The sequence below is a fragment of the Babylonia areolata genome, chromosome 16, assembly GCF_041734735.1.
Source record: "Babylonia areolata isolate BAREFJ2019XMU chromosome 16, ASM4173473v1, whole genome shotgun sequence".
Lineage (NCBI taxonomy): Eukaryota > Metazoa > Mollusca > Gastropoda > Neogastropoda > Buccinidae > Babylonia > Babylonia areolata.
In genome coordinates this window covers 767,501-777,500 of record NC_134891.1, presented here as the reverse complement: position 1 = coordinate 777,500, position 10,000 = coordinate 767,501, and the positions used below count along the sequence as shown (strand labels likewise).

Sequence of the window (10,000 nt, the reverse complement as noted above, 5' to 3'; positions counted from 1 at the left end):
AAAAAAAAAAAAAAAAAACATGCCTAAAGTCGTCACACATTACACCCCCACAAAATAATAATTCGCTTGAAGAGTGAGAGACATACAGAGAGGATGAGAGTTGTCGTGAAAAGAAACAAAGAAAGACACAAAAAAAACACCAAACAGAAAGATCACACAGACAACAGAGAGAGAAACATGAGTTGAGAGAGAGAGAGAGAGAGAGAGAGAGAGAAAGACAGACAGAGAGAGAGAAGAAGACAGACACAAGAAGAGACAGAGAGAGACAGACAGACAGACAGACAGAGGAAGACAGAGAGACGAGAGATGATTGCATATTTGAGAAAACATTCAAGACCTCAGAAAATGGAGTATCCAGCAATCACAAATGTGTACAGAGATCCTCACAAGCTGAACCATGTCAACTACAATGATCTGTTGATACCATGCAATCCTCCCACTATGCTGAATCCATTCACCCCAAGTATGCTATTCCATTCAATCCTCCACAAAACGCTGCTATAGCCGAGTTAAAGCTCTTCATCCGCAATCTCGACGGTCCTTGGGTAAAGTGGCATTTTTCCGAATCTCCCTGGTCAACACATCCGCCTGCTAGTGCCTAAACACCCCTCGGCTCATACGCTCCAGAAACAACTACGCACGGCAAAATCCTGTAATCCTGCAGTGTCTGTGTTTAAGACCAGACATTATCCCAACTCACACCCCCAAACGGCATAATGGCTCCACATGCGGGCTAATGTTAACCAAAAACCAACAACAGCCAATAAGACTCGTCAACACAAACGTTCACATGGCTTTATGGTTTGTGCATAACTGAAATTGATTAATGACACAGAACAGGGAATGATGGCGCCTTACCAGCCCTCACGGCTCTACTGCTTATGACGTAATCAGATGGACAAATATACTTTTCCTCGCCTGTTCGATGTGGCAATTGTAGATGCATTATCTCCGAAAACAACCCACAAATATAACCAATAAACACTTACAAATTATACCATCGAGGCTGTGTGTGTGAGAGAGAGAAAGAGCCAGAGGAGAAGCAATAAGTGTGGCTTGTGTAATCCCTCTATGGCTTTGTGTGGCTTTTGTGATTTTGTGTTTTATTGAATCAAATATTTATCTGGGTCCAAAAGCAAGGAATAAGCCTCACCACACACACACACACACACACACATTCATCACTATCACACACACCACTCACACAACAACCCAGCCGCCTATACTGTGCTACTTATGCCACACACACCACGCACATCCTACTTTCCACACACCCATAACGCACAACATCTAACATAATTATGCGTAACTCATCGTGCAAGTAGGACTCTTTCATTGAGGAGCTGTGTGCATGTGGGGCTGCAGGCTGGGTTATAGGGCCATGAATGGATATACATTACACACTCCATTAAAACCCAAATCTATGGACTTCGACTGCCACAACAAGCCCAACGCGACAAAAAAGGCCTACTAAAACGAAACATCCTCACGGCTTTATTGCCCCCATCCACACACCCCCACCCCCCCCCACACCCATCCACAGCAGCCACTAAGGTCTTTCCCACTACCCTTAACACCGGTTGTTTGGCCTCTTTAACCAACAAAACACAAAAACCCAACACGCCTAATAATGCCATCGTTACACACACATACAAAGTATATATGCTCGTTTGCACACAGACGGGAGAATAATGGGCAAAAGAGAGAGACAAAGAATGGACCAAAGCCCCAGGCTTATGGCAGCTACATCCAATGAACGTACACGAGCAGATAATGGACGTTAACAAAGCACGGACCAGAGACAGCCAGACACCCGAAGGAGACAAGAAGAGCTCACCACAACAGAGGTCAGACAGGCAGGACGTTTTCCAATACCCTTCACCATAATGCATTTCCACAATCCTAAGGCAAAATGCCTCTTTCACAATACAATGGCAATAAGGGTCTCCCCACACACCCTTCGCTTATTGTTACACCAACACCTTACGCCAACAATGGCCTCTCCTTTCCCACACACCCTCACGCCCAATAATGGCCTCTTTCCACACACCCTCACGGCCTTTATTGGCCTTTTCCCACACACCCTCACGCCCAATAATGGCCTCTTTCCACACACCCTCATGGCCTTTATTGGCCTCTTTCCATACACCCTCACGGCCAATAATGGCCTCTTTCCACACACCCTCACGGCCTTTATTGGCCTCTTTCCACACACCCTCACGGCCTTTATTGGCCTCTTTCCACACACCCTCACGGCCTTTATTGGCCTCTTTCCACACACCCTCACGGCCAATAATGGCCACTTTCCATACACCCTCACGGCCAATAATGGCCTCTTTCCACACACCCTCACGGCCATTAATGGCCTCTTTCCACACACCCTCACGGCCAATAATGGCCTCTTTCCACACACCCTCACGGCCTTTATTGGCCTTTTCCCACACACCCTCACGCCCAATAATGGCCTCTTTCCACACACCCTCACGGCCAATAATGGCCTCTTTCCACACACCCTCACGGCCAATAATGGCCTCTTTCCACACACCCTCACGGCCAATAATGGCCTCTTTCCACACACCCTCACGGCCTTTATTGGCCTCTTTCCACACACCCTCACGGCCAATAATGGCCTCTTTCCACACACCCTCACGGCCAATAATGGCCTCTTTCCACACACCCTCACGGCCTTTATTGGCCTTTTTCCACACACCCTCACGGCCTTTATTGGCCTTTTTCCACACACCCTCACGGCCTTATTGGCCTTTTTCCACACATCCTCACGGCCTTTATTGGCCTCTTTCCCCACACCCTCACGGCCTCTTTCCACACATCCTCACGGCCTTTATTGGCCTCTTTCCCCACACCCTCACGGCCCGGGACGGGGTACAGGTGGAGGTGGTGACCGTTCATGAAGAGGGAAGGAAAAGCTTGCAGTGAGAGTGGGATAGGGATGGTGGATGTGGGGGATGCCGGGGGAGGGGGTTGAGAGGGGGTGGGGTGGAGTAAGGCTGGGTGCAGGTGACCACACACAGACCGTCAGTCGCTCCCTCTGGTATTTGCAGAAGGCAGAGATGCCAATCTCTGTCAAGTGTTTGAAGGAATAATCAGGAAATTTGGTAGAAACATTTTGAATTTGGTAGGAACACTGACTCTGAGCCACATCAACAAACCTACATTTTATCTACAGCTTGTAATCCACAGGCACAGACGCTGTTTGACTGAGACGTAATTTGATCTCCTCATGTAGCCACGTTCTCTCTTGTCCGGTCAAACGATTAAGCTGATTGGTCCATTCATTACTGTTTCAATGTAAACACGCACGCGATTAGCTGAGCATCATCACGTGAGAATGAGGACAGTAGTGACTGCCCTGGCCTGTTGATCGATAGGTGTGGAGCGTCTGGGTAATGTTACGACAGGGCAGCACATGACCATGCTATGCAGTCGAAAATGAACTGGGCGGAACAATTTTGACGTTGGCGTAACGTCGAAACAAACTACGATCGATGTTAACAAAATACGGCGAAATGATAACAGAATGATGGCATCTGTGTGGTGACCACACCCACACCATCGTCACTTCCCCTGCACGCCCTGTCAGTGGTCAGTGGTCAGTGTCAGCAGACAGGACAGTGTTTCCTGCCCACCTGCCGTGTCTGGGAAAAAGAATCACAGGACGTCCAGGGTGCAGACACCCCCCCCCCCCCCCCCCCCCCCCCCGCCCCTCCCAACCTTGAATCCAGTCCTCCTGGCGGTATCTGGCGTTTATGTTCGTTTCAGCACAATCTCCATCACCTTACGTAGCCTTGTGACAGATACCTGAATTCCCACGATGAATCAGAAAGCAGGTTCACTTTGCGAATTTTTGCTGTTGTCGTTGAAACAAGACTTTGTTTTTGATCCCCCAAACTCACACACACACACACACACACACACACACACACACCGTCGTCACAAAGTGTATGAACGCATCCATCGTCATGAAAAATCATGAAAACGTCATGACATGAACAAAAAGTAATGATAATAACAATAATAACAATATTGTTATATTATCAGTAAAAGTAGTATCATCATCATCATCATCATTATTACCATATAATTCATTATTATTACTAGCATTGTCATCATGAAGAAAAACACTTCAAAAAGCGACAGGTAAAAATACAAACAGCGGACAGCTGTCACCAGGACGATATTGCCAGTCAGACACACAATGCCATTCTTGTTTTTGCTTCTTCTTTTTTTCTTTTTTTTAATGTTGGGATAATCACCCTAACTGCAGCTGTCTTTTCGTAACATAAGGGAGGCGAGGACGTGTGTGTGTGTGTGTGTGTGTGTGTGTGTGTGTGTTTGGGGGGGTGGTGGTGAGGGGGGTACTAATATTCGGAGCAGAAAGGTTGTGGTCCGTGCAGCGGACATTTAAAAAAGAAAACCCACAAAAAAAACGTCAACAAAACAACAGGATTTAGCAACATAAGCACACGCAAATCATACTAATAACTACACGGATGACGTAGGTAGAACTAACCAAGCGAAGGAGCAACAAACCACAAACCCTCCGTTCAAAAAAGAAGGGGAAAAAAGGCGCAGCATATACGTAAAAAAAAAACATGACAGCCCCGCCAACTTTCACTGGCTGATGTAAAGTTTAAAAAAAAAAAAGTGTCACAGCTTGCGCTTCAAGAGTGACGCCATCAGCTTTCGATGACGTCACCACCAAGTCATCACTCGTAGGAGGTAGCGAGGTTACGAGGCATCAGTTCGTGATACGATGTATTACGCAAAAGCGTGGTCTACGCGTAAATCCCGCTCTCACACACACACACACACACACAGACACACACAAACACACACCACGCTTCACGCGAACAAGGGCAGCTCGCAGTCTGCCCGCACTGCTGCTAGTACACTGACAGGTCATGCCGGTGCAGTAGCACTGACAGGAACAGTGACAGAAACAAGAAACTAAGGAGGTAGAGCAGTACATCTGCACGATAAAGCACAGCCAGGGGAGACGAGAAGTGCAGATGTACCCAAGGTAGATGTGAGCATCATGATGATTCATATCCACGTGGACTGAAGAGTTGTTGTGCTGCCCTCAGCTGGTCCTCACGTGACCTGCAACAACCCCACCTGTGTCAGGTCCTGTTTTCTGATTGGTTGGTTACTGACAGGGCCTACTTATACAGCGCTCTGATTGGTTGAATACTGACAGGACCTACTCACACAGTGCTCTCACTGGTTGATTACTGACAGGGCCTACTTATACAGCACTCTCACTGGTTGATTACTGACAGGGCCTACTTATACAGCGCTCTCACTGGTTGATTACTGACAGGACCTACTTATACAGCGCTCTCACTGGTTGATTACTGACAGGGCCTACTTATACAGCGCTCTCACTGGTTGATTACTGACAGGGCCTACTTATACAGCGCTCTGATTGGTTGATTACTGACAGGGCCTACTTATACAGCGCTCTGATTGGTTGATTACTGACAGGACCTACATATACAGCGCTCTGATTGGTTGATTACTGACAGGACCTACATATACAGCGCTCTGATTGGTTGATTACTGACAGGACCTACTCACACAGTGCTCTCATTGGTTGATTACTGACAGGACCTACGTATAAAGCGTTCTGATTGGTTGATTACTGACAGGACCTACATATACAGCGCTCTGATTGGTTGATTACTGACAGGACCTACATATACAGCGCTCTGATTGGTTGATTACTGACAGGACCTACATATACAGCGCTCTGATTGGTTGATTACTGACAGGACCTACATATACAGCGCTCTGATTGGTTGGTTACTGACAGGACCTACTTATACAGCGCTCTGATTGGTTGATTACTGACAGGACCTACTCATACAGCGCTCTCACTGGTTGATTACTGACAGGGCCTACTTATACAGTGCTCTGATTGGTTGATTACTGACAGGACCTACTCACACAGTGCTCTCATTGGTTGATTACTGACAGGACCTACGTATAAGGCGTTCTGATTGGTTGATTACGCTACAGGGCCTACTTACACAGCGCTCTGAATTAGGTGATTTCTGACAGGACCTACATACAGCGCTCTGAATTAGGTGATTTCTGACGGCCTACATACAGCGCTCTGAATTAGGTGATTTCTGACAGGACCTACTTACACAGCGCTCTGAATTAGGTGATTTCTGACAGGACCTACATACAGCGCTCTGAATTAGGTGATTTCTGACGGCCTACATACAGCGTTCTGGATTAGGTGATTTCTGACGGCCTACATACAGCGCTCTGCTTATTTACAGACAGCTGGCCTCCTTCTTCACGCTTTTCTTTGGTCAGAGACCATACTTATCTATTAATTTATGAAATTATGATTTGTTTACAACCTTGAAAATTGTGGTGAAATTATGACTGGTGAGAGAGAGAGAGAGAGAGAGAGAGAGAGAGAGAGTGTGTGTGTGTGTGTGTGTGTGTGGGTGTGTGTGTGTGTGCGTGTGTGTGTATTTGGTTTTATGTGAATTACGGACCTCAGGATATGGGGGTGGGTGAAGAATGTGGTGCCAGGGGTTTTTGATTTAGTATGAATAGTTAAAGTTGTTTTTACTGTGTTGCCACTTAATTTTAGTGATCAATGGAAGTGCAGCTTTATGGTTTGCTATTTTAGCCTGTTGATTGTGTGTGTGCTGCATGTATATATATATATATATATATATATATATATATATATATATATATATATATATATATATATGTGTGTGTGTGTGTGTGTGTGTGTGTGTGTGTGTGTGTGTGTGTGTGTGTGTGTGTGCATGTGTGTGTGTGTGTGTGTGTGTGAGTGAATATGTATGTATATATATATGTGTATGTATGTTTCTGTATATACATATATATGTATGTGTGTGTATATATCTATGTGTATGGGTTTGTGTGTGCATATATATGTATATATACATTTTAACAGCCAGACAGACATATCAACAGGCAGGCAGACGTTCTTATGGTCAGACAGACATTTTAACAGCCAGACAGACGTTCTTATGGTCAGGCAGACATTTTAACAGCCAGACAGACGTTCTTATGGTCAGGCAGACATTTTAACAGCCAGACAGACGTTCTTATGGTCAGACAGACATTTTAACAGCCAGACAGACGTTCTTACAGCCAGACAGACGTTCTTATGGTCAGACAGACATTTTAACAGCCAGACAGACGTTCTTATGGTCAGGCAGACATTTTAACAGCCAGACAGACGTTCTTATGGTCAGGCAGACATTTTAACAGCCAGACAGACGTTCTTATGGTCAGACAGACATTTTAACAGCCAGACAGACGTTCTTACAGCCAGACAGACGTTCTTATGGTCAGGCAGACATTTTAACAGCCAGACAGACGTTCTTATGGTCAGGCAGACATTTTAACAGCCAGACAGACGTTCTTACAGCCAGACAGACGTTCTTATGGTCAGACAGACATTTTAACAGCCAGACAGACGTTCTTATGGTCAGGCAGACATTTTAACAGCCAGACAGACGTTCTTATGGTCAGACAGACATTTTAACAGCCAGACAGACGTTCTTATGGTCAGACAGACATTTTAACAGCCAGACAGACGTTCTTATGGTCAGACAGACATTTTAACAGCCAGACAGACGTTCTTACAGCCAGACAGACGTTCTTATGGTCAGACAGACATTTTAACAGCCAGACAGACGTTCTTATGGTCAGACAGACATTTTAACAGCCAGACAGACGTTCTTATGGTCAGACAGACATTTTAACAGCCAGACAGACGTTCTTACAGCCAGACAGACGTTCTTATGGTCAGACAGACATTTTAACAGCCAGACAGACGTTCTTATGGTCAGGCAGACATTTTAACAGCCAGACAGACGTTCTTATGGTCAGGCAGACATTTTAACAGCCAGACAGACATATCAACAGCCAGACAGACGTTCTTATGGTCAGGCAGACATTTTAACAGCCAGACAGACGTTCTTATGGTCAGACAGACATTTTAACAGCCAGACAGACGTTCTTACAGCCAGACAGACGTTCTTATGGTCAGGCAGACATTTTAACAGCCAGACAGACGTTCTTATGGTCAGACAGACATTTTAACAGCCAGACAGACGTTCTTATGGTCAGACAGACATTTTAACAGCCAGACAGACGTTCTTACAGCCAGACAGACGTTCTTATGGTCAGACAGACATTTTAACAGCCAGACAGACGTTCTTATGGTCAGACAGACATTTTAACAGCCAGACAGACGTTCTTATGGTCAGGCAGACATTTTAACAGCCAGACAGACGTTCTTATGGTCAGGCAGACATTTTAACAGCCAGACAGACGTTCTTATGGTCAGACAGACATTTTAACAGCCAGACAGACGTTCTTATGGTCAGACAGACATTTTAACAGCCAGACAGACGTTCTTACAGCCAGACAGACGTTCTTATGGTCAGACAGACATTTTAACAGCCAGACAGACGTTCTTACAGCTAGACAGACGTTCTTATGGTCAGACAGACATTTTAACAGCCAGACAGACGTTCTTACAGCCAGACAGACGTTCTTATGGTCAGGCAGACATTTTAACAGCCAGACAGACGTTCTTATGGTCAGGCAGACATTTTAACAGCCAGACAGACGTTCTTATGGTCAGACAGACATTTTAACAGCCAGACAGACGTTCTTACAGCTAGACAGACGTTTAAATTGGCAGACAGCCGTTTTAACAGGCGGATAGACGTTCTCACAGCCAGAAAGACATTTGAACAGGCAGACAGACAGACAGACAGAACGGAGGGGTCGGAAAGCACAATCATTCATCCGTCCAGCTCAACTGACCTGCCCACCACGTGCAGGTTCTGATCATCACGTCTTCTCTCTCATTTCAAGAGACGAGGTTCTCCTGGAACGGCTCGTAGTTGGGGATGGTGTGGGGGTACTTGACGTGCCACACCGTGTGGAACATGAACTCGATGCGGTCCTGGCAGTGCCTGGCGCAGGACGGGCAGCGGAACGGGTAGTCCTCGAAGGGCAGGTGCAGGCTCTCGTGCAGGTGGAACATGGTGAAGTCGGAGAAGACGATGTTGCAGTGCTGGCAGTGATGCACGCCGCCGTCCGCCGCCGGCATGGCCGAGGTGGTGCTGACGTCACGCCGCTCCTCGCACTCCGCGGAGAACGTGGCGGCGGGGTGGCGGCGGCCCGCCCCCTCTGGCTCTGGGTTCTGAGAGGGCAGCAGCGAGCAAGGGTCGGAAGCCGGGCGGGCTCTGTCCGCGTCTCTGTGGACGCTGAGGTCCATGATGCTGTCACACACCTGCCGGTGGTGGTGGTGGTGGTGGTGGGGGTGGTGCCCCCCCTCCCTCCCCTCCTCCTCTTCCATCTCCCCGTTCCTGTCCTGGACCAGCGTGGCGGGCAGGAGAGGGGGCAGGGAGGCGGTGCCCGTCACACGGCCTGTCGGAAAGTCGGCCATCGCTCCACTGCTGGATGAGGGGGCGGGCCGGACACTGCTGAAGGACGGGAGGGGGGTGGAGCGCTGGCCCGGGGGCTGGTGGTGGTGGTGGGGGTGGGGGTGGGTGGGGAGCAGAGGTGAACGGTGCAAAGTGGAGGTGGAGGTGGAGGAGGGGGATGGGGAGGGAGACTTGCGAGCTGGGTAGGAGGAGGACGATCCCCCGCGAGTGACGGCCAACAGCATGGGAGGGGGAGGGGAGGGGGAGGCGGGGGCGGGGCAGGTGGAGGAAGGGGGCAGGAAGCGGGCACTGACGCCGCCCAGGGTGTGCGGCACGTGAGGCACGCCGAGCTGCTGGCCGGCACGGCTAGGTCGTAGAGAGGCGGGACTGTGACCCAAGGTGCCGGGACTGTGACCCATGGTGCCCGGACTGTGACCCATGGTGCCGGGACTGTGACCCAAGGTGCCCGGACTGTGACCCAAGGTGCTCGGGCTGTGACCCATGGCACCCGGGCTGTTTCGCAGAGCGGCAGTGGTCGG

General features: G+C 48.3%; 1 protein-coding gene across 1 annotated transcript in view; it reads right to left on the bottom strand.

The window, feature by feature from the left end:
• Positions 1-4,650: 4,650 nt before the first annotated feature.
• Positions 4,651-10,000, bottom strand: part of LOC143290714 (uncharacterized) — a 28,211-nt gene continuing 22,861 nt past the window's right edge. The window contains exons 3-5 of the mRNA XM_076600230.1: positions 9,742-10,000; positions 8,857-9,660; positions 4,651-5,121 (exon numbers count right to left, since the gene is read on the bottom strand). The exon at positions 9,742-10,000 is cut by the window's right edge and continues 528 nt beyond it. Coding sequence (XP_076456345.1) covers positions 8,903-9,660; positions 9,742-10,000 — 1,017 coding nt within the window. The 3' untranslated portion in view covers positions 4,651-5,121; positions 8,857-8,902. The remainder of the gene's footprint in view (positions 5,122-8,856; positions 9,661-9,741) is intronic.